Genomic DNA, 26,432 nt, shown 5'->3' on the forward strand with positions numbered 1-26,432 from the left:
GCCCTATGGTGTTTTTTGTTGGAAAATAAATAAATAAGACAGTGTCTTATTATCGGGGAAACACGGTAGTGAGCATGTGTTGCATGTCAATTAATGACTGAAGTAGAAGAGCTAAGGGGTAAGTCAGGGCTTCAGTCTGGCTAGGCCCGACCCCATCATGATGCGGCCACGCCCCCTGTCCTGGATCTTAAATGTTGGGAGGTACAGTTACCCATTTCTTCCAGGAGATATTTGTTTGAACAAATACTGACTGTCTAACTCAATTGGACAGGTCTCTGTTAATTAAATTATATACGCAAGTCTTTTACACTAAATTAATTGCCACAGGTTTATTCAGTCATAAAGTGAGTAATAACTTAGGGAACACTGGCGAGCAATATCTCCAAAATCTCACTCATATCCTGAAATACTCTGTGCTATTTTGAACAGTTCAATGATCTGATTGCCTTCAACTTAAAAGTTATCATTACTTCAGTAATGGGCCCAGACTGATATGTAGCTGACAAAAGAAATCTAACAAAAAATACTCAGACCTTAGACAAACACCACCTTTTACAATATAGCGTATGTTATTGTATAATGCCAACAAAAGCAGTACTACGTATTAGAATAGATGCAATACAGAAACCTTAATGAGTAGAACAGAGCCCATGAAGCAGTTTTCATTTATAGATCATAGCCCTGCATCTTTTATAGATGGCTAAGGGTTTTATGTTTCATGGCAGCATGTGGGACTTTCTGAGTGGCAGTAAACTTTAAGGCACTGTCACATGAAATTTGGCATAGAGAAATGATTTGAAGTCAAGATCTAAAAATCACCAACCGTGCAGATTAAATTATAAATCCCTGCGGTGGAAAGAACGTGAGGGGAGTCTATGTCAGAGAGCAGCTGGGACCTCTTGCTGGTGCATAAATGTAGACATTTTCAGAGAGCTGGCCTCAAATGAAAGGTTCCTGATTTAAAACTATAGATCTGCAGACTGGTTTGGATTGAAATTGCTCAATTGCACCTTCCCTCTCCTAAGGCCTCTCCTGAGGAAAAAAAAAAAAAAGAGGATGTGTTGTATATTATTATAAATCAGATTTTCTCTAGATTATCTAATATCTTCCTATAATGTTAAAGTGTTTTCGTTCTAACTTATTAAAGCAATTTTTATGTAAATTTGACATCACATTGTAATAGACACCTCCTGCTGCATCACCATACAGAGCTATCACTGCTGCTTCCAAGGAAGCAGCAGTGATAGCACCTCCAATCACATCTGAATTAGGCCTAGTATGGTTGGAGGCGCTATCACTGCTGCCTCCTTGGAAGCAGCAGTGATAGCTCTGTATGGTGATGCAGCAGGAGGTGTCTATTACAATGCGACGCCTCCTGCTGCAGTAGTGATCCAACCTGTGTCCTGGGACACAGAATCGGATCTCTCTCCCACCATCGGCGGCTTAATGCATCCATGGTGCCGCACAAGCCTCCAGTCACAGAGGCTAGGAAATCTTCATCCTGCAACGGAGATCTCTTCCCTCCCCAAACTGGCAGTGACACACCTCCGTTTTCACAAACCGAGGCCGTCACCTGCCCCCGAATTGTAGCAGACTGTCAGTCACTGACAGTCTGCTGCCGTCCTGCTTCTGACGTCGCAGAACCTGTTTACGCACAATGGGTCCTATGCATGTGCAAAGTACTGAAAATCAGTACTTTGCGCTGATAGGTGCACCACCAGCCACATCTGAATTAGGTCCACTATACCGATGGATCCACTAACAGAGCGGCCAATTTGGTAAGCATACATACTTACCAATCGGTCAGACATCACATCTGGGGGGGGGGGGGGGGGGGCAGTTGCAGGGGGTGACACCCCAATGCTGCAGTGACAAGGTCAGACATCACATCTGGGCATGCATTTGCAGGGGTGACACCCCAATGCCGCAGTGACGAGGGAGCAGGGTGCTGCACTGTGACATTTATGTGCAGTACTCGGCTCCTGTTACTGAGAAGGAGCCGGCAGAGTTTCTGGGGACAACCCAGCATTTACGGGAATGCTGGGCATGTCCTCAGAGAGATGTAAACTGGGGCTCTGCAGGATAATGTCCCCTTCCTGCTGGGCCAACCCCCAGAATGTTGTAAATGTTGGGTTCTGCCCCAGCTACTCCCCTTCCCAATAGGTCACGCCCCTTTTTGGTTGCACACAGAAAGGGGGTCACAACCAACCAGTGTGCAAAGAGGGTGCAAATACAGACATCAGGCTCATCATTTGCTACTCTGATCACATGGTATCACTCACAGACCTAGTGCTGGCTTATTCAATAGCAGACAGTCAGGACATAAACCTAGAAGGAGCTGGGGTCCACAAGTGAACGCCCATGGGCCACCTGTTGTCCATCAAGATCTAAACATTAACAACAGCCCGTGGGGTCTATTTACTAAGCCTTGGATGGAGATAAAGTATCAGCCAGTCAGCTCCTAACTGCCATGCCACAGGCTGGGTTTATCTCCATCCACTTTATATCCATCCAAGGCATAGTAAATAGACCCTATTTAGTAGTGAAGTGAGTGTGCTATCAAGCTGAAGAGGTAAGACTGTGCAGTCAGATGTACCTGTACCAATGTACTATATTAGCCAAATCAGACATGCCACTATTTATCTAGCCCCTTTAAATATGTATATACTGTAAATGTATCCAAAGGTTTCTTTACATAGTCGGGTAGATTCAAATGTTTGAAAAGTCAGTTGGGAGTCTGTTTTTTCTATCTAATAGACAGGTAAAAACCGACTCCCAACTGACTATTCAAACATTTGAATCTCCCCCAGTGACTTCTAAAGTTTATTGTACTCTACTTCTATATTCTTCTGTATTTTTTTTTAGATAAAGGCCAGTATTCAATTTTTCAATATATATTTTTTCACCTTTGTGTTGCCCTGGGGTCACTCAGCTGCTTAATTTTGGGGGGTCCCGCACCCTAGATTTGTACCCCCCAAAATGTTAGGGACTTGCCCGACTAATGAGGTCACCTGGTGGCGGTGGGCAAGCCTTTACTTATGGCCATAACTATGCGAAGAACCTCGCTTAAAATGCAAAATTTTATTGCAATGATTATTATTAATAAATTAGTAATGTTTGAATTGTGCACCTGCAACCTTTTTCTTTGCATGCAGTATTCAATTAGCCCCGTTCATTATTCTCCCGGAAAAAAAAGGGGCCGCATTTTTCACCAATGGTCATTATCGGTCTATTAAATTAAAGATGTTTGGTTTTCCAAGAGAAAAATGTCCTGTTATTGTGCGATAACACATGGGATCAGGGATAAGTAACTGAACCCATGTGTTAGCACAGCTCCGAGGGCTGCTTACTGGAGATTAAGCTTTACGTACCTGGGGCACCCGGAACACGATCCCCAATAAGCCTCTGGTGTCAGGGCTAACTGAATAGCACCTGGGGAATCAATTACAGTAGCTGCGGTAAATTACAGCACCTAATTGAATACTGGCCTAACTTGTTTTAAGAAAATATGTCTCATTATGCTCAGACCATCCTGCAGAAAAAAAGCTAGCTAATTGTTCTGCTAATATTGCAATGACATATACATTACAATATGTGGATTTATAGTTGCGATTTTAAGTAAAACACTTCCATTTTGCTCCATTTCTGTGAAAGGCTATTTTGTTTCTCCCGAGAAAAACACACCTCAAGGCTACATTTGAGAAGAAAAGGCATGCAATTTACATTCCTAATCAATGAACAACCTGCACAGATACCACACAGCTACCGGGAAATCCATAAGCCATTACGTGAACACCAACTGAAAAGCTCTGCTCTTGTAGGAATATAAAATCCATTGGCCAAATAACGCGCCCCCCTTCCATGTTACAGACTGAGGGACCCATTCCAGTTCCAAGGACAAATGGCTCAAGACTTCCTACTGTATATATTTGTTATACTATGGCATGTTAGTAAATGTGCCATTCCTGAGTCTAGCAATGATCACTTCAAATGATGCAATCATTTGAAGTGTTAAATAGGGGTGGTCTATCTCCTATATAATATCAGCAGAAAGTTATTCTTTTAGAATCAGGAAATAATTGAATTTATTTTATCTGTATTCATTACTGTAAATATTGTATGTTATGATCTAGATGTGTTTATAGGTGGGAAGAGGCAAATATTGGGGCCTGCATGCAGGCAGGTCTGCAGGAAGAGACAGGGAGACTGTCTATTATTGTAAAAACATACACTATTAAGAAACCTTTGATAATGGGGCAACATTCTAACCCACTGGGTTGCCTTGACAACCGTTCACCAAGCAGATTGGGGAGTGAAGACGTGTTGTCGTGGAGATGCTGACTGCCACAAGTCATATGACCAGTGCCATGATGACAACTCTGCTTAAAGAGTACCTACAAGTGAATCTGTATTTACTGATTCTACTAGTTTACAAAGTGGGAATTTAGAATTGGGGGTATGGAAGAATGAATAGAACTGTAGGGAATTGTTGGCCACCTCAGGTTCATTTTAGACTGTTTTTAGTACTATGTTTATGATATAAAACATACATGATATAAGGCCACTCACCCTGTGTTCACCTTTCCATGTTCCTACAATACAGTATATCTCATCCCAGTAAACCCTCTTCCGGGGTTGGGGGGATGGGGATGGGGGGGGGGGTATCTTCTTCTGTTTATTTTCTTCTAATCAGTTTTTTTTTTTTTTTTTTTGCATCAATGTTTTAATGAAAACAAATTGAATCCTGATCATTATATTATATTAATACTGTGACACATTGCTAATTATTAGAAACTGTATGTTTTAATGCTTTCTAACATTAACAATCCAACTGCCAACTTGGATTGTTAATGTTAGAAAGCATTAAAACATAGTTGATAAAGGTTTCTAATGGATAGCAATGTTTCACAGTATTAATATAATAGGCAGGATTCATATATTTTTTTCATTAAAACATGAATGCAAAAAGAATAATAAATAGTTCAAACAAAAAAAGTGTGTGGGGGGGTTTGTGTTCTTTGGTGTGTTTTTTTGGGGGGGGAATGGGGGGTCCAACCCTGCCTCTTTCCGACTCCTCACATGCCCTCTGTGTCTGATAACCTGTTTCTCTCTTTCCTTTACTTACCCACTACACAACCCAACTCCGTGAGACCCTTTTAGCCCCTCGTCTCTCTACCCAATTCCTCTTTCACCCCCTGCACCTCTCAGTCCACTTCCCTCTCTCTCTCCCTTGCACCTCTCACTCTGGGCGGAATGTATTAAACGGAAAATGTGGTAAACTCCCACCGCATTTCGGAATGTACTAAGCCCCAGCCGCCGAGTCAGCGCCGTCAGCATAAGCTGGCGATACCCCATAGAAGCCTATGGGCTTCTCTCTGCAGCGCTGTGTGAGGGATCCGATCGGATCCCTCCCAGCATGCCCCCCCCCCCCCCCCCCTTCACTCTGCGCATGAGCAGACCGACTCCCGGGGCCGGAACCCAGAAGTCAGCGGTGCAATCATTAGCAAAACAGCTGCACTGCCCCCCCCTCCCTATCACATTAAGCAGAGCCGGGGCCAGTGCTAGTGTTTTTGGCACCCCCCTGCACCTCTTCATGGCACTTCAGCATCCATGACAGCATGACATCACATATGTTGTGCTGGAAAAGGAAGCCACTGGGACCTGAGGAGGGGATGAATGTTGTCCAACAGCCACAGCGTGTGTGAGTACCAGGAGGGGTGGGCTGTAGATGGAGGAAGACCATGGAGCCACCAGGTCCTGAGGTAGGGGGAAGTGTCTGCATCTCATCAGTAACACTAGCGCTGCCTGCATCATCTATTGACATACATAAGTGATGGGGTGGAATTTTATGCTGGAATTACTGTGCAGGGCTGCGGAGGAGGTGGAACTAGTTACCCCTGCCGTTACAGGTGGTGGAACTCAGTTCCACCTCGTTTTCCCCCCACATGCATCTACCCCAAAAACCTCACATTACATTGTATGGGCTGCAGAAGGCTGTCCGTATGCCACTGCATTCTACTGAGAACAGAGTGAAATGCCTCCATTTTGCACATGAGCACAGGAACTGGACAGTAAATGATTGGAAAGGGGCCATGTGGTCGAATAAATCACGTTTTCAATTACACATTGCAGATGGTAGAGTCAGGATATGGAGACAACTGCACAAAAGAATGGATACTTCTAGCACAGTCACAAGTCTTGAGGCTGGCAGAGGAAGGGTAATAATATGGGGCATGTTTTCATGGGAATGTTTGGGCTCTTTGATTCGTCTGGACAGTCAGTAGAATTCATGCCTGGAATATACCGGTATCAAGCCGCTCTAAGGGCAGAAAGTGGACTAACAAAGTACTAACCTGATGGTCAGAATAATTTGGCCACTCAGTATATATAATATATATATCTATGGCAGCTTGCACAGTAATCCCTAGCAGTCACTCAGATATATAGAAACATAGAATTTGTCGGCAGATAAGAACCACTTGGCCCATCTAGTCTGCCCCTTTTTTTTTTATATTTTTTTTTCTCTAACCTTATTTGATCCTTATTTCTTTGTAAGGCTATCCTTATGTTTATCCCATGCATGTTTAAATTGCTCTACTGTCTTAGCCTCTACCACCTCTGATGGGAGGCTATTCCACTTGTCCACTACCCTTTCTGTGAAATAATTTTTCCGCAAATTTCCCCTGAACCTCCTCCCCTCCAGTCTCAGTGCATGTCCTCGTGTCCTATTGCTTCTCTTCATTTGGAGAATGTTTCCCTCCTGGACTTTGTTAAAACCCTTGATATATTTGAAAGTTTCTATCATGTCCCCCCTTTCCCTTCTCTGCTCCAAACTATACATATTGGGATTTCTTAGTCTTTCTGGGTATGTTTTGTGATGTAGGCCATGCACCATTTTATCTGCTTTCATTTCTTTCTGTACTACAGAAGCTTTTATAAATGTCCCTCTCTGAAGTATAAGAATACAAGAGGAAAGAATTTACGTTACATCAACATAAATATCAAACTTTGTTATAATCTGACAGAATAAAGTACAATAGAGAAAATTGCACAACACAGGAAACATTTTCAGGCACAAATTTATACAATAGCAGGAAAACTGCGCATGCGCAGGACCTGATTTGTGCACGTGCACAACAGGTCCTGCGTCGTCGCAAACAGTGCCCAAAAGCTGCAGACAGTAAATCAGTCGACGATGACGGGGAACATATTTAAAAAGGAACTCTATTGCCCATTATGAGTAAGCTTAAAGTCACTCAGATGTGCGACGACTGTGACCAATGTTTGAGATGGTGATCCAATGCTGTCTCTTCAGACACAGCACTCGGATCTGCAATGCCGGCAGTGGGCGTTTTTTTTTTTTGTTTTTGTTTTTTTTACACTCCTTTGGCGAAATTTGCATATTTTCATATCACTGCTGCATCCAAAGACGCATCAGTAATGCAAATAGCATCTTCCTCAGAATCACACCCTTGGACAGGTATTGTCAGATTATAGAGCTTTAACAAAGGCATGCCAGCTGTATGAAAAAAGGGTTTACATAGAAAAACCTAAAACCCAGGCCTTGCATCAGTGGTAAGCCAGGAAAAAACATGGCTCATTTGATAAGTCACACACACACACAAAATCTTTTAGGTTAAATATCAAATACAAAAGGTTTTGGGGCCTACGTATTAATTATTGTGCTGCGATAATTATCAGTCCACATTGATACGGGAATAATCATTTTTCACATGATTATCCCAGCTATATATTACCAATTTCTACTTATCTTTGAAAAAGCCTCTTCATAGCGGCAAAACGCTTTAAGAAGACATTTGTCAGGTTGTTATTTTGAATTTTCAAGAAGCTAGTTTTAACACGATGGGCGGGATGTACTAAGCGGAAAATGCGGTAAACTCCCTGTTTACCGCATTTTCCTGATGTACTAACCCCCGGCCGGCAGGACAGCGCCGCAGCGGGGTATGTCAGCCTGGCGATAGTCCATAGAAGCCTATGGGCTTCTCTCCGCGGCGCTGTGTGAGGGATCCGATCGGATCCCTCCCAGCATGCCCTGCGGCCGCCCCCGTCACCCCGCGCATGCGCAGACTGACTCCTGGGGCCGAATCCCGGAAGTCAGGCTGCCGCTGCGCATCGCAGAGGACAGCTCTTATCGGAAGAGCTGTCCTCCGCAATGCTGATCGCATATGTTAGTACATATGCGATCAGCATCGTGGCGCAGGGCGGCGATGGGCGGCGATGTACATTAGTACATCCCGCCCAAAGTATTTTCCCTGGTGTGCACCTATAGCCCTTTATAAAGCTGCACTGCCTACACCACTCATTTATCTGGGTCAAAATTTCTGCGGCATAGAGGATCATTTCACCACATGCCCCCCCCTAATGCATGCCGGACCTGAGAGCTACTCACATTAGCCGGAGCATCTGATAATATCTTCAGCTTACTGGGTCCATGATTACCTGTGTACTTTGGAACTTGTAGTTCCACAGGCATATCATAAGCCATTGGAGGTTCTAATGTCCATGCCTTGTAAGGGATTGGCAGTTTAAACAAAAAAGGGGGGCAACCATGATGTGGTCTTGCCTTGTAAGTGAGCTCCTTTAAAAATATGTCCGAGATCAGCCGGCATACCGCACCTCTGGCAATCTCGGAAGCCATTATATCCCATTAAACATGCTTGGGATAGGCATATGAATATCCTTACAAAGAATTAAGGTTAAAAAACGGTTGAGATTACCTAAAGGATAAATAAAAGGGGGAGACTAGATGGGCCAAGTGGTTCTTATCTGCCGTCAAATTCTATGTTTCTATCCCGCCATATATCTGTATATCAATTTTTATTAGTATTTCTTGATCATCTTTTATTCTGCCACACCAGTACCCACTGAATTACTGTATATAGGTACTTTTATATCAATTAGCTCAGTTTTACTTGTTTTTGCTGTTTCTGATATTTAGGTTTTTTCACTCATTACCTTGAAACTCGCGCTGCACAGTTTCTGACACGGCGCCTGCATGTAGCGTCAATCTACAAAAGTCTTCACTGAAGGTCGGAGGCTGCGGAAGAGGAACTGTAGGCATAACATGGCAACACTTTTGCAGCTTGTTACATAGGGGTCAGGCTGCAGTCCACCTTTTGAAGTTTCAGTGACATTCTGCATACATAATCAGGATAAATGCAGAGTTTCTGCATAATTTTATGAATTACAGGCTTGTTAAATATGCAACCATTGTCAGAATACAATAGCTATATAATGCTTTTGTATAACTTGTGCCATTATCAAACCTGTAAAGTTGCAGCACACAGATTCATGGCACAATTAAGATGCTACGTAGAACCATTACAAATGTTGTCCTGGGACCAGTATCTTAGTGACCGCACAGTTCTGGGAAATGGATGCATTCAGAATATATTAACATGTCGGACTGTTGACCAAGACGAGGGTCTGCAGATCACTACAGTAAACAGTAACTCAAGATTTATTATTGACTTTCTTCTTAATTGTACAGCTCAATAAAGTAGCCAAAAGGCAATCTCTTTTATTCTAGACTAGAGAGACATACAATAGGGAGGGGCTAATCGGCTATACTGCAGTCCTGGGAATGCAGTAGGAAGGAACAGAAGGGACAATTTATTTGCTTATTCAAACATCTAAAGTCCCTCATAGAATATGCAGAGGCTTTCACACTAACGAGCATCTCCCACTTCTGCTGATGTGTGGGAGTATCATATGCAGACAACAATACTCCCCACAGCCCCATCTATGCATCTCCTGTACGGCCAGACCAGCATTATCGTATTTACAGAGCCAATAGCTAATAAACCAAGCATTATATATACTGCCATGTGTCTACAGTGATCGACAGGGATAACAGCCCCTCCCAACATGGCAGTTATCCAAAATAAAATGTACAGGAACAGTTAACCCAAATCTATATTTGTTCTGTACTCATTTAGTGTCAGCACAGGGGTAGTATTAGCACACTCAGAAATGCACTGCAGGCCACAATGGTTTTCTACTCTCCTATTGCTTTCTATTTTCTTTTTATCCACACATCAAGCTAGGAAATGATGAGAAACAATGTAATATTATAATGATATGTGATGATGCGGAGCCAGCTGTTTAGACTGAAATCTAATGTCTCCTGAGAGTAGCTGCCAGCATTATATATGCAGAAAGGCTGTCAACAAAAAGAAAAGGAAAAATCTATGTGCAGAATACCCACTAGATGCAATCTCACACTTCCCAGCAATATATCATATATCCCCCTCTCACCTCCATAACCAAGGCCATTGTATAACAGTCCTGACACAACTACATAACACACTGGACAAAAGGGGTGGACACAGTGTTCAATCTATCCCTGTACGAGGCATATGCTGGGGAATTGTTTCATATTCAACCTGCTGTTTGGCCTCATACAAATTCTTCTACTAACAAATCTGCTTCTATTTCCTATTCTCTCATTAGGTATGTTTGCTGACTGGCATGTTGGTTTTATTCATTAACCCCTCTACAGAGAGTCAGAGACGGTCAGCACTCTTCCGCAAAGCATTCTTATCAATGTTCTGTGACAGCAAATGTGTTACTCACATAATTATCCACTCTGCATTTGCACTTATCTGTGTACCCTTACATATGTATGTAAAATTCAAACTGATCTGGTTATTTTTTTCTCCATATGAAACCAAGTCCTAATAGTTTGATTGACAATATACTGTAACGTTGTAAAGTGACCTAATACAGATTATTTTACAAAATCACCCATATTGTATCTGTTCATATAACACAGTAATGGTCGGCGGCATCCTAGCCTACCTGTCTGCCTGCTTTATTCCTGCCACTTGCAATATATATACACGTGTCTTCTGCTTTAGTTCCGCCCCTTGCAATATTTACCTGTCTGCTGCTTTATTCCCACCCTTTGCAATATTTACCTGTCTGCTGCTTTATTCCCGCACCTTGCAATATTTACCTGTCTGCTGCTTTACTACCTTCCCCTTGCAATATTTACCTGTCTGCTGCTTTATCCCCGCCCCTTGCAATATTTACCTGTCTGCTGCTTTATTCCCGCCCCTTGCAATATTTACCTGTCTGCTGTTTTATTCCCGCCCCTTGCAATATATATACCTGGCTGCTGCTTTATTCCCTCCCCTTGCAATATATACCTGGCTGCTGCTTTATTCCCGCCCCTTGCAATATTTACTTGGCTGCTGCTTTATTTCCGCCCCTTGCAATATTTACTTGGTTGCTGCTTTATTCCCGCCCCTTGCAATATTTACCTGTTTGCTGCTTTATTCCCGCCCCTTGCAATATTTACCTGTTTGCTGCTTTATTCCCGCCCCTTGCAATATTTACCTGTCTGCTGCTTTACTACCTTCCCCTTGCAATATTTACCTGTCTGCTGCTTTACTACCTTCCCCTTGCAATATTTACCTGTCTGCTGCTTTATCCCCGCCACTTGCAATATTTACCTGTCTGCTGCTTTATTCCCGCCCCTTGCAATATTTACCTGTCTGCCGTTTTATTCCCGCCCCTTGCAATATATACCTGGCTGCTGCTTTATTCCCTCCCCTTGCAATATATACCTGGCTGCTGCTTTATTCCCGCCCCTTGCAATATTTACTTGGCTGCTGCTTTATTCCCGCCCCTTGCAATATTTACTTGGTTGCTGCTTTATTCCCGCCCTTTGCAATATTTACCTGTTTGCTGCTTTATTCCCCCACCTTGCAATATTTACCTGTCTGCTGCTTTACTAACTTCCCCTTGCAATATTTACCTGTCTGCTGCTTTACTACCTTCCCCTTGCAATATTTACCTGTCTGCTGCTTTATCCCCGCCCCTTGCAATATTTACCTGTCTGCTGTTTTATTCCCGCCCCTTGCAATATATACCTGTTTGCTGCTTTATTCCCGAACTTTGCAATATATACCTGTCTGCCTAATTTACTCCCTCCCATTGCAATATATACCTGTCTGCTGCTTTATTCCCTCCCCTTGCAATACTGTATATACCCGTCGTCCAGTGATCGCAAAAACGCACCATGGCGCCTATTTTACCCACTTCTGAGGACCTGCGACTCAATTTTCTAAAGTGGTTGGGTCACCGGGGACGCGCTCCGAGGCAGCCAATCTGTAGCTGCCATGTGAATGATTGACTTATGCTGATCCCGGCTGCAAGATATACACAGAGGAGGTGGAGCCTTTCCACTCCTCTTTGGCGCCTCTCCTGGTCACAAACACTTCATGAGGTCCGGAACTGCTGGTGAGAGACTAGTGCAATGATTAGACTCATGCAGCCACGGATACATGATTCATGTATAGCCGCGGCCGCAGGTGACCAAGTCCTCAAGACTGCTGTAGAGCATGAAACCTTTAGATAAAAATACATCCTAAAATATAATCATCAGAGAAACTTTCTGTTCAGTACTCCTCCAAACCGCTGAGCACGGGTGCTGTCCTTGCTTCTGTGTGTTCACCTATTGAACTTCACTTGTGAAGGTCACACCGCAGGCAGTACACATTACCATTTTAGTGACCACTGCATAGAAGCACGGACACTTGACTGTACGACCAGCCAAGTCTGTATTCATAGGATCCAATGAAGGCTATCTGCAGAGCCGCAGCCTGAGCGGTGTTGACCAAGCAGTGAGCATAGCTCTGAGAAAACGTACCTCACTCAATGGCAGAGTAACACACACCAACAGTTATTGAACTGATGTAAGCACTCAGTCTGCATGAGTCCATAAGCTGCTTGTAGCACTCTCATACCTTCTGCTCAGTGTAATTCACTTTTACTCAGTCTGTGCTATAATGTTAGAATCTTTAATAATCTATGACCGATACATTGAAATGCTGAAAGTTGGGTACTAGCTATAATTGTTCATCATACATTAGGGCACTGTGTGGACTTTTGAGATGTAAGCTTATGGAGGAGACCTCTTTTTGGGTCTTTACACAGTAGTGGAGACTGCTGCTGTTTTATGTGGTTTGCTCCTTTATTCACGGAATAGCTGCAGTTCTCTATAACGCCAGTGATAGCTACGTCTCTGTATAACTAAGTTGATATTGTCACGTTCCTAACTCCAGCCACAAACTCCTACATCAACACACTGGCCTTGCACCTTGACACTGTTAACTTACACCACTGGTAAGTGGCTGGATTGGCTGTTAACGCGGCTAGGGGTTCCCACGGGGGTGATGCCAGGTATAGCCATGTGTGAGACTGCGGGGCCGGTGAGTGAAGTGGGGGGGGGGGGGGCTGGGCTTGCTGTGGGAAGCTCCCGCGGCATCTGGGGACGACGACTGTGGGTCTGAGATGGTGGCTGCAATGTGTCTAAGTGCTCTACCTGGCACAAAATGTATAACGTGCTCTGCCTGGCGCAATGTGTATAACGTGCTCTGCCTGGCGCAATGTGTATAACGTGCTCTGCCTGGCGCAATGTGTATAACGTGCTCTGCCTGGCACAAAGTGTATAACGTGCTCTGCCTGGCACAAAGTGTATAACGTGCTCTGCCTGGCGCAATGTGTATAACGTGCTCTGCCTGGCACAAAATGTATAACGTGCTCTGCCTGGCGCAATGTGTATAACGTGCTCTGCCTGGCACAAAGTGTATAACGTGCTCTGCCTGGCACAAAGTGTATAACGTGCTCTGCCTGGCACAAAGTGTATAACGTGCTCTGCCTGGCACAAAGTGTATAACGTGCTCTGCCTGGCACAAAGTGTATAACGTGCTCTGCCTGGCACAAAGTGTATAACGTGCTCTGCCTGGCACAAAGTGTATAACGTGCTCTACCTGGCACAAAGTGTATAACGTGCTCTGCCTGGCACAAAGTGTTGAACGTGCTCTGCCTGGCACAAAGTGTTGAACGTGCTCTGCCTGGCACAAAGTGTTGAACGTGCTCTGCCTGGCACAAAGTGTTGAACGTGCTCTGCCTGGCACAAAGTGTTGAACGTGCTCTGCCTGGCACAAAGTGTTGAACATGCTCTACCTGGCGCAATGTGTATAACGTGCTCTAATTGTCGCAATGTGTATAACGTGCTCTGCCTGGCACAAAGTGTATAACGTGCTCTGCCTGGCACAAAGTGTATAACGTGCTCTACCTGGCACAAAGTGTATAACGTGCTCTGCCTGGCACAAAGTGTTGAACGTGCTCTGCCTGGCACAAAGTGTTGAACGTGCTCTGCCTGGCACAAAGTGTTGAACGTGCTCTGCCTGGCACAAAGTGTTGAACGTGCTCTGCCTGGCACAAAGTGTTGAACGTGCTCTGCCTGGCACAAAGTGTTGAACGTGCTCTGCCTGGCACAAAGTGTTGAACGTGCTCTGCCTGGCACAAAGTGTTGAACGTGCTCTGCCTGGCACAAAGTGTTGAACGTGCTCTGCCTGGCACAAAGTGTTGAACGTGCTCTGCCTGGCACAAAGTGTTGAACATGCTCTACCTGGCGCAATGTGTATAACGTGCTCTAATTGTCGCAATGTGTATAACGTGCTCTGCCTGGCACAAAGTGTATAATGTGCTCTACCTCTACCTGGCGCAATGTGTATAACGTGCTCTACCTGGTGCAATGTGTATAACGTGCTCTATCTGGTGCAATGTGTGTAACGTGCTCTAATTGTCGCAATGTGTATAACGTGCTCTGCCTGGCACAAAGTGTATAATGTGCTCTACCTAGTCCAATGTGTATAATGTGCTCTGCCTGGAGTAAAGTGTATAACGTGCTCTGCCTGGCGCAAAGTGTATAACGTGCTTTACCTGGTGCAATGTGTATAATGTGCTCTGCCTGGAGTAAAGTGTATAACGTGCTCTGCCTGGCGCAAAGTGTATAACGTGCTTTACCTGGTGCAATGTGTATAATGTGCTCTGCTTTGCACAAAGGGGGTCATTCCGAGTTGTTCGCTCGCTAGCAGATTTTAGCAGCATTGCACACGCTAGGCCGCCGCCCTCTGGGAGTGTATCTTAGCTTAGCAGAATTGCGAATGAAAGATTAGCAGAATTGCAAATAGAAAATTCTTAGCAGTTTCTGAGTAGCTCGAGACTTACTCCTACACTGCGATCAGCTCAGCCCATTTCGTTCCTGGTTTGACGTCACAAACGCGCCCTGCGTTCGGCCAGCCACTCCCCCGTTTCTCCAGACACTCCCGCGTTTTATCCTGGCACGCCTGCGTTTTTCCACACACTCCCAGAAAACGGTCAGTTTCCTCCCAGAAACACCCACTTCCTGTCAATCACACTCCGATCACTTCAACGATGGAAATTCTGCGTTCGGACGTGAGTAAATCTACTAAGTTTTGTGCGAAAATACTTAGCGCATGCGCACTGCGTACCATGCGCATGCGCATTTTTGCCTTAATCGCTCCGTTGCGAAAATCGGCAACGAGCGAACAACTCAGAATGACCCCCAAAGTGTATAACGTGCTCTACCTGGTACAATGTGTATAATGTGCCCTACCTGGTGCAGTGTGTATAGGAGATTCTACCTGGTGCAATGTATAGAAGCGACACTACTGTGTAGTGTAATGTGAACTGGCACCATAATGTGGCCACACCCCTTCCCCACAAAGCCATGCCCCTACATTTTTGCGGTACGCCTTCGGTGCGCACTCTTCATGCTTTGGAATATGGGAGGGGGAGCACCAATCCACTTTCTGCCGAAGGGCGCCAAAATGTCTAGTTACAGCTCTGGTGCAGAGTGTCCTGTATGCTACACAGCCCAGCAGCATTGTCACCCCCCTCCACCCCCTTGCAACATTTGTGTAGTGTCCAAATCAAGTCTGTGTTTTTATATGTGAATCATTAATAAGATTAATAAGAACCTTAATTCCGATGGGACTCAGAAAAGGACAGATAGGACCCCAATTTTTTTTTTTGAAATTCTTTATTTATACGTGGTCAGATACATAAAGAGGGCATTCTAGGAATACAAGGGACAGATGGCCAACATAGCCAGTGTCCAAAATGGACCACAATTTTTCAAATGAGTAACAGGGTTAGTTGGTGTGGGAAAAACAGTCAAGTTCAAACATGGGGATCAGGGGGGGGGGGGGGGGAGGAGAAGAGAAACAGGGGGGGGGAATAACCACATTTGTAACCGTACATAATATAAGTCTTAAGAGCAGCAAGATCATAACAGGGGGGGGGGGGGGGGAACGGAGGAGAGACGAAGACAGAGAGGGTAATAGGGGGAAGAGATAATTGAGAAGGTTAAGAGATGAGATGAGGAGGAATATCAGGGGGAGAAGGGAGTGGGTGCCCATGGGTCTACGGGAGGGGCGGGAGCGGGTGGAGGGAGCCAGCTAACCACGTTCAGCGGTGAGCCAGGGAGCCCAGACCTGCTCGAAGACGTGGCCCCGGTCGTGGAGGTAATAGGTTATCTTTTCCATTGAGGCGATGTGCCAGATTTTAGCTTTGAGGGATAGTAGGGAGGGTGGTAAGGGGTTCTTCCAGTTGAGGGCGATCAGTGATTTAGCTGCGGCCAGAATGTGTGAGGTTAGCTTTTGGGAGAATTTATTGAGGTGTGGGGAGGGGAGACACAGTAAGGAGACCCAAGGGTCCTTCATTACAGGGGGTTCTAGAAGTGAGTTGAGGAGGGAGTGGACCAGATCCCAGAAGGGGACGATAACCGGGCAGGTCCACCATATGTGGAGCATAGTACCTCTATCCCCACAGTTCCTCCAGCAGGCTGAAGAGGAGGACGGGAAAAATTTGTTAAGACGGTCGGGGGTATAGTACCAGCGGTAATAAACTTTGTAGGCCGTTTCCTTAAAGGCGGTGGCAATAGAGCTTTTAGCAATGCCTAGTCTCATGTCCTCCCAATCCTGAGTTTCAGGTGGGGGCCCGAGGTCCCGTTCCCATGCAACTTCATGGGGCCGGGATAGGGGCAGGGAAAAATCCAGTAGGAGAGAGTAAAGTTGGGAGATTATGCCTTTGGAGGAATGAGAGTTGACACATAGGGATTCAAAGGGAGTAAGGGCACGGAGTAAGGCGGTGGAAGGGAGGGAAGTTAAAAAGTGGCGTATTTGTAAGAATTGAAAGGGATTGAGTGGTTGTGAGGGGATTTTCTGCTGGAGGTCCGGGAGGGACAGCCATTGGCCTCGGTCGGCAAAGTCAATTGGGAATTTAAGGCCTAGGGTTATCCACGTCCGGGATCTCGTAGCTGAGAGTCCGGAGGGAAACATGGGGTTCTGCCAGATGGGGGTTAAGGGTGAGGGTGTGGTGGTGAGACCCCACTTCAGAGAGAGGGTGTCCCAGGTTTTGAGGTTGAATTTGATAATGGGAAGGAGTTTAGAGGTTGGGGGTCGAGAGGCGGAGGGGAGTCCCCATAGGGGGGTCAGATCTGGGATGCCAATGAAGGCTGCTTCGATGTCCAGCCAGGAAACCGATCCTGGAGGAGCGTAGGAAGTGACAATGTGGGATAAGTGGGAGGCGAGGTAGTATAATTTGACATCGGGAAGTCCTCTGCCTCCCATGGAGGTTGCTCTTTTCAGAGTGTTGGCAGCAATGCGGGGAGGTCTGTGGTTCCAAATAAAGCGTATAAGGGCTCGTTGGATATTGCGGAGGAAGGGAGCCGGGACCGCCACAGGGAGAGTCTGGAAAAGGTAGAGCCATTTGGGGATTATGGTCATTTTAACTGCTATGATCCTGCCCAGCCACGAGATGAAGAGACTGTTCCAAGAGGTCAGGTCGGCTAGTGTGTTGGTAAGAAGGGGTGGGAAGTTTTCCCGGAAGAGGGAGTCGTAGCGCGGGGTTAGGTATATCCCTAGGTATTTTATCTTTGTGGGGTGCCATTTGAGTTTAAAATTGGTGCGAAGGGACTCAGCCTGGTGTTGGGGGATATGTAGCATCATGGCCTCAGATTTGGAGTAGTTGATCTTGTAGCCCGAAATAAGGCTATAGGCTTGTAGAACCGAAAATAGGTTTGGGAGTGAAATAAGGGGCTGAGTGAGGGAGAGTAGGATGTCATCTGCGAAGAGGGAGATTTTGGGATCTGTGGGGCCTACCTTTATTCCGTGTATATCCGGATGTGCTCTAATTTGGGAGGCAAGGGGTTCTATAATAAGGGCAAATATTAGGGGGGAGAGGGGGCAGCCCTGACGTGTGCCATTGGAAATGCTAAGTGGGGCGGATGGGGTACCATTGATAAGGACGGTGGCAGAGGGGGTGGAATATAATGCTAGGATGCTAGTGAGGAAGCCACCGGACAGGCCATAGGCCTCCAAGGTGGGTTTCAAGAAGTCCCAGGAGATCCGGTCAAATGCTTTTTCGGCATCTAAGGAAAGCATGATAGTGGGGCATCTCCTGGAGTTAGAGATATGTATAAGGTCAATGGCACGTCTGGTGTTGTCTCTTGCCTGGCGGCCCGGGATAAAGCCTACTTGGTCGTAGTGGACAAGGGAAGGGAGGTATGGGTTAAGACGGTTGGCCAGGATCTTAGCAAAGATTTTCAAGTCTAGGTTCAGGAGAGATATGGGGCGATAGCTTGCGCAATTAAGGGGGTCCTTGCCTTCCTTGGGGATCACCACAATTCTAGCCTCTAGCATCTCAGGGGGAAAAGGGTCGCCTTGGACAATCCCATTGAAGAGAGAGTGTAGGTGGGGGGAGAGAAGGGCAGAGAATTTCTTGTAGTAGAGAGCGGTGAACCCATCTGGGCCCGGAGATTTGCCTATTTTTTGCATGAGTATAGTCTGGGTGATTTCTTCCACCGTAATCTCACCGTTGAGAAGGTCCAAGGCGTCCGGGGGTAGTCTGGGTAGTTTAGAAGCAGAGAGAAAGTGGGAGATAAGGTCGGATCGAGGTTGGGGGGAAGAGCCCGGTGGAGGGGGCGGAAGGTTGTATAGGTCGGTGTAGTAGGATTGGAAGGCGGCTCTAATGGCTGTGGGATCCTGAATGATTTGGTTGAGAGAGTTTCTGATAGTGACAATGTTGGTTTTGGCTCTTGTGGAGCGGAGTCGGGCCGCCAGGATCTTGTCCGCCTTGTCACCCTTCTCATAAAAAGACTGGCGAAGCCACTTAAGACGCTTGGCCACCCGTGTAGTAAGAAGAAGATCGAGTTCCGCTTTAATGGTGCGAAGTTCGGACAAGACCGCCTGGTCGGGAGACGCCTTGTGTTGGGTCTCAAGTGCATGGAGTTTAATGGAGAGCCTGTTGTATTGGGAAAGGGATTGCTTTTTAGCTTTTGAGGCTAGGCTGATAAGGTGTCCTCGAAGGACAGCCTTGTGCGCCAACCAGAGGGTGGGTCTAGAAATATCGGGGGAGTCATTTAAGGTGAAATAATCAGAGATTTTGTCTTGAAGATGGGACTTTGTCTCAGGGTTGTGTAGGAGGGAGTCGTTGAGGCGCCATGTCATGGGGCGAGGACGGGAAGCCAAGCCTGCCAGGTCGCAGGAGATGGGAGCGTGGTCGGACCAGATTAGTGGGTGGATATGGGCATCACGGAGGTTGATAGCAAGATCATGACTGAGCAGGACCATATCAATGCGGGAGTAGGAGTTATGAGGGGCAGAGTAGAAGGTATAGTCGCGGGCAGAGGGGTCTTTTATCCTCCAAGAGTCGTAGAGGAGTTGGGATCGCATGAGTCGGAGGAGGGATCTAGAGCGAAGGGAGTCCGACGGGGAAGGAGTAGGGGAAGATGTAGAGCGGTCTAGCTGTGGATTGAGAACGGAGTTGAAGTCACCTGCAAGTATAAGGTCGCCCTGTCGGACTCGAGTGAGGAGATTATCTAGCCTTGTAAAGAACCGTTCCTGTCGCTGGTTAGGGGCGTAAACGTTAACCAGGGTGCATGTATTATTGTTGAGTTTACCCACTAGGACAAGGAATCGGCCGTCTTTGTCAGCATGAGAGTCTAGGAGTTCAAAAGACAGGTGGCGGGCAATTAAGATTGCTACTCCACGTTTTTTGGCTAGGTGATCGCAGGCATGAAAGGAAACGGGGAATGGTTTACATTGCAGGGTAGGGTGAGATTCGTGCACGAAGTGAGTTTCCTGTAGGAAAATCAGATCGCCTCTATGGTGTTTAAGGGAAGCAAAGAGCTTGCCTCTCTTTTGAGGGCTGTTCAAGCCCTTCAGGGACCCCAATTTTTAATAGTGACGGGTCCCAGGGACGCAGTTGTTTTTGACTCACAGCGATCGCTGCCTGTCTGCTGCTTTATTCCCACCCCTTGCAATATATACCTATCTGCCTGCTTTATTTCTGCCACTTGCAATATATACCTATCTGCCTGCTTTATTTTTGCTCCCTGTAATATATACCTGTCTGCCTAATTTACTCCCTACCCTTGCAATATATTTCTGTCTGCTGCTTTATTCCCTCCCCTTGCAATTTATACCTGTCTCCCTGATTTTTTCCCCGCCCCTTGCAATATAGACCTGTCTGCTGTTTTATTCCCGCCCCTTGCAATATATACCTATCTGCCTGCTTTATTTTCGCTCCCTGCAATATATACCTGTCTGCTGCTTTATTCCCTCCCCTTGCAATATATACCTGTCTCCCTGATTTTTTCCCGCCCCTTGCAATATAGACCTGTCTGCTGTTTTATTCCCGCCCCTTGCAATATATACCTATCTGCCTGCTTTATTTTCGCTCCCTGCAATATATACCTGTCTGCTGCTTTATTCTCTCCCCTTGCAATATATACCTACCTGTCTGTCTGCTTTATTCCTGTCCCTTGTAATATAGACCTGTCTGCTGTTTTATTTCCACCCCTTGCAATATATACCTGTCTGCCTGATTAATTCCCTCCCCTTGCAATATACTGTATATCTGTCTACCTGCTTTATTTCCGCCCCTTACAATATATACCTGTCTGCTGCTTTATTCCCACTTCTTGCAATATATACCTGTCTGCTGCTTTATTCCTTCCCCAGGCAATATATACCTGTCTGCTTCTTTAATCCAGCCCCTTGCAATATATACCTGCCTGCTGCGTTATTTCCTCCCCTTGCAATATATACCTGTCTGCTGCTTTATTCCCACCACTTACAATATATACATCTCTGACTGCTTTATTTCCTTCCCTGGATATATATACTTGTCTGCTGCTTTATTCCCTCCCTTTGCAATATATACCTGTCTGCTGCTTTATTCCCTCCCTTTGCAATATATACCTGTCTGACTTGCAATAGATATAGAAGTTCACTTTCCACGGCTGCAATCTCTCCACACCGCCACAGTGCTCAGTCTTCAGCCCGTCACTTTCCTACTGCTGCCTGCATCACATGTAACCATGTCGTTGTGTCTGCACATACACCATACACCTGACCCTCTCTCCATCCCACTATCATACATCTTTACATTAGCCCTACACCACAAGCACTCCTTCCTATTCATGTTAATAAATATATGCTGTTGTAATACATATCTAAATCAACAGAGATATTAAAGTACATTCTACAATACACAAGCACACCAGTATTTTTATGCTTTATGATAGCACCAATAAAACAGGGGTGTATACACCAACAGTAATCACCCCTCAATATATACCAATAAATTACTATGAAGCCATTATTTTATTTTTTATTTTCTTACTATTATCTCCCACTGCAGGTGAATGAAGTTACATTCGTTCACCCCAGTACAAAAACATCATTCAGTAAATTGACATAAAAAAGACTCCCTCCCCCCTTACCCCACACACATCCCCCCCCCTCTCTAAACTATACAGACTGTACCATAGTTGCACTTCCGTCTCATCAGCTCTACCTCATTCCTTCTCAGTCTACCACACAAACCTTTACACAGCAAAAGCCTGTGAACCACTATCAACCATCTATCAATTCTTCTGTTATGTGAACAACACCCATCTGTACTACACCACAATGTGATATTGTCAATGCATTGCTTCATCCAACCTGTGTGTTATTATTATTATTTTTTTACAAAGCCTAGCTCTCTCTCTGTTTCTCTATCTTCTAGTTCAGAATCCTGTTTTATATGTCCTGTCCATTTCTATAACAATACCCATATATAATACCTGAATTCTCATCACTTACATGTTCAATTAAGGACATAAAACACAAAAATGTCATATATTAACATAATTCAGTTATTTCTACACAGTACTCCAACGCTATATTCCTCATTATGATGCTACTCATAGATCAGTCTTTATTATTATGTGTAGTATCTCTCTGCAAACTCCAGCCAACTGTCCCAAACACAGCATTTACATAGTGGTGTAAGCCAAAGCTTACCTGTATACACCTACAATATTATATTCCATTTCCTCTCATTCTCCACTAATATTTGTATGATCTACGAGCCTGATAACCTCCAGTTTCCCTACCCTCCATCAAAGCCTTGCACCACAAATGCTTCTGTTCTGAACCAATGTTGTGGCACATTATGCTCATCCCATAGTCCCTTAGCAATGTAACACTGATGCTACCCACTGGTATCAGCCTTCTATCTATTACTATAAAGTATGCTCTAATACCATAAAATAATACAATACCTGCCTCTCTCATACTTCCCCCAACATTGTGCATCCTACCTAGAGCTCCATCCATCAGTATTTTACACCTTTCTGCATAGTCTACAATAACAGATTTTGCATCAATCTTACAACCAATCTCAGGCTTGTCGCTCTGCATTGTCTGCGACTTACCTCATTATCTCCCCAGCACGACACCTACAGTATACATTGTATATGCACTCCACATATCTATGCTAGCACTAGCAGTACCCAGCAGGGTGTCAGGCGCACAATACTGTACCTCTCACCATAGGGTGCCCAGTGCACTACGATAGATTCCCTATATCCCCCATATAGCATGCAATGCACCCAATACCTCTCACCATAGGGTGCCCAGTGCACTACGATAGATTCCCTATATCCCCCATATAGCATGCAATGCACCCAATACCTCTCGCCATAGGGTGATCAGTGCACTACGATAGTTTCCCTATATCCCCCATATAGCATGCAATGCAGTCACTATGCTCCATGCACATAGCAGCAGCCCTCGCATCACCTCTCCTCTCCATCATTTCTGCAATTACCTCCATGTAACAACCTGCCCCCCTCCGCCCAGAAAAGCCCCCACCCCGGCACTCACGTCTCTGAAGCGGTTCCAGTGCTTGATCTTGCCGCTGTACTGGTTAATGGAGGACAGCCATTGCTCATCCTCCATAAAATTGCCGGTGTTTTCCACCTCTTTTCCGTCTCCCTGCGTCCAGGCGATGGGGAGCAGCAGGGGCAGGAGGAGCAGGCAGGTGCCTGCCGGGGTTCTCATCCTGGCTGCAGGGCGAGCCGTGGGTAGGGGCTTGGTCCTGGGCTGATGGAAAGGAGATCTGAGCTGAGACTGGCCGTTAGCAAAGAGCCCCGGAGCACAGGCAACAGCAGCAGCCTTACAGACTACAGCAGGAGAGAATCACAGGCTGGAGGGGGGAGAGCAGGGAGCCTACGACGCAGCACTGGAGAGAGGAGGGGGCTCCTCCTGACACCACACCTGCTCCAACATGACAGGATGTGAGGGAGACGGTGCTCACAAATCAGCCTTATCATGTGCACAGACACACATGGGTGGCCAGATGTATATATGTAGTACAGTATGTATGCACTGATGTGACCTTCCTGTGTCAGAGGCTTCTTCGTGTGTCCTGCTGTGTATGTCACTCCTCACGTATTATTTTACTATCAGGTGTGTAATTATCTTCAACCATCACTCAGTACTAGCCAGGCCATATGCCAGAGATATTCACCTTTCTGTATCCACCTATGAACTGTGACTTTGGGGTCCATGTACAGTACTAAGCCTTGGAGACAGATAAAGTGGACGGAGATATGAGGGGTGTGCAAAATATTATGTTTACATAGTGAACATTACAAACATTACATTACAATTCCCAAGAATTCACCAGAAGACTCTATACAAAGTTGCAAAGGAAAATTACCAACGTAATTGGTCCAGCGCTTGCAAATTGAGATGTTTGACCTAGAGCAGCTGCCTAAGGGATAGTTAACCCCTTACAGAACAATTTGCGAAAGGAGAGTATGCAGCGCTATGAACTGGATATAAAAATACACAGTTTATTAAAAGAAAAATAGTTGCAACATATCATAAGTACTTATGTAATTTGTAAAAAATATTAATGAACGGTAAATGCTTTTAAAATTTGTCAATATGAAGCGAATAGGCCAAACTCAACACAGCAGTTTTGAATAAAATGTTATCACATAAAGAAGTCTCACATGATCTCTTGTTTAAAGTCCATGGAAGTAAAGCCACAGTGCATTAAACACTTGTCAGATGTTGTTAGTCCTTACGGAGTGAGATGCACAGACCTTTGTTGCTTGATTCCGGACACCAGGGTCCTATTGAAAGCTTGGTCCTATACTCCTTGTTTGGACAGCAATGTGTTCCCCAGTGAAGCTGTTGACACAGCGAAATGCGTCGGTTTTAAGAAGTCTTTCACCACAGATCTCACAGACATCCTGGAACACGCCTAGAAGTCCATTCTTTGCAAAAACGGGGAACACATTGCTGTCCAAACAAGGAGTATAGGACCAAGCTTTTTATAGGACCCTGGTGTCCGGAATCAAGTGACAATGCTAAATTCCTTTGTCGTATAACAACCCTTTATGAAGCTAAGAACACTGTACGCTGTTTACTTAAGAAGTACCGTAATGGTACGCTAGTTGCGTAACGATCGCTCAGCCGTAGGCGAGACGCTCAAGCGTCACGTTCGCTCACGGCCCAGCGATCACAGGACACGTTATTGGTTATGTCTAGGGTAATGATTCGCTATGGCGTAGCTTACGCTCGAGACCACGAGGAGGTCACCAGCGGTGCAGACGCTCACAACGCTATACCTTAATGTTTAAACCTTATACCAGAGAAATACACTGAATACCTTAATGTGAGTACAGGGTGTAAGTGCAACCTTGTGTAACCTGACTAACTACAAAGCTGCTTGAGCGTCACCGACGCTCAAGTGAACACTTAACACTATAGGAAATACACAGATGCTGGTTTAGGTTCCAAAGCCTATTAACTGTATTATATCTAATATACTTGTAAAAGGGGATAACAGTACAAATGATACACTACAATATAACAAAGACTTCCTAACCACAGAACTAAACAATAAATACAAAAAGACAATACTACACTGACCTAAATGCAATACAATACAATACTATCTAATACAATACAATACTAGCCTAGTCTAGGGGAGATATGAGAGAACAGAACAGAGAGAGAGAGAGAGAGAGAGAGAGAGATGAGATGAGAGAAATTGGCTCACAGAAAGACAATGATAACGGAGAGAAACTTACGCACAAAGGGTATGATCGCCTGCGCCTCGATATCCAGCTCCCGGCTATCAGCAGATAACCGTTGATGAGAGAGTGAGAGCTGGATGTGGTCGGCCTGCCCATTTATGCCCCACACACAATGCAATCTCCTGGTCCTACAATCCCATTGTCCATTGGCCGAAGGAATTCGGCCCTGCATCATAACAAAAGGTCATAGGGTGATTCATACAGGTGGGCTGTGACGATTTCCAACAGCTCAGGTGGGTGGGAAACTGGGTTTCCCGCCGCATACCTGAGTATGTGTAAATAATAGAAATGGACATAAACTTCTTATGTCCATAACTATTCGCACGAGCGATTAATACGCTCCAAACCAACACCGGAATATTGCTAATTAAATACTCTTCCGATGGGTACCAAACACTGCTGTATGATTCCTGTTAGACCCTTCGTACGATATAAAGAGGGATTCCTCAGCTCTGGGACATTGTATTTTAACCAAACTTTCAGAATCTATCAAAGGGACCATGATCTATAAGCTACATTAATTGTGAACATTTGTAACGAATGAGTCGCACGCTACAACTACATAAACTCTACCGTAAATACGCATACCGCGCCTGCGAGTGCACGTTATTGCGGGTATGCGCATCCACGGGAGAGCGCACGCACGCGCAGCGCGGACCAGTGTGCGGTGCAAATATGGCAACGTGCATTGAGACATTTTTCTGACTTTGACAGTCCACCCTTTGGCAGTCAATAATAACTGCCACAAAACATTTAAGGAGAAAAATGTAAGTCAGGGGTTAATTGATTTCCATGGTGGGGTAAGGAAGAAGAGAGGAGTAGGTGTGAAAAGGGTATGACCTAGTGAGAAAGTAGAAGCATGTGTGTATGAGTCCATGTTTGGGGGGTCATGTATCATCGTGCCGTACGTGTGGTAAATCAAGCTTCGAGGTATTGCGAAGTATACATTTGAATTCCTTCTTATCCCGTACTAAGGGTCTGTGGATGGGCTGTCAAACTCTACCGAGCTCATTTCGGCTGTGGTTGTAACAAAATGGGGATGCACATTTTAATTGATGATACATGAATGGGGGAGGTATGTGGTTGCTGATATCTGTGCCTGTATTCCCTATCGTCTATGTGTGTTATTACCTGAGGGTTGTAGAGA

General features: G+C 45.3%; 1 protein-coding gene across 1 annotated transcript in view; it reads right to left on the reverse strand.

Moving 5' to 3' along the window:
• Positions 1 to 23,461, reverse strand: part of SPOCK2 (SPARC (osteonectin), cwcv and kazal like domains proteoglycan 2) — a 288,351-nt gene extending 264,890 nt beyond the window's left edge. The window contains exon 1 of the mRNA XM_063961459.1: positions 23,058 to 23,461. Coding sequence (XP_063817529.1) covers positions 23,058 to 23,234 — 177 coding nt within the window. The 5' untranslated portion in view covers positions 23,235 to 23,461. The remainder of the gene's footprint in view (positions 1 to 23,057) is intronic.
• Positions 23,462 to 26,432: the final 2,971 nt, after the last annotated feature.

This window comes from Pseudophryne corroboree, chromosome 3 (genome assembly GCF_028390025.1).
Source record: "Pseudophryne corroboree isolate aPseCor3 chromosome 3, aPseCor3.hap2, whole genome shotgun sequence".
In the NCBI taxonomy this organism is placed as follows: domain Eukaryota; kingdom Metazoa; phylum Chordata; class Amphibia; order Anura; family Myobatrachidae; genus Pseudophryne; species Pseudophryne corroboree.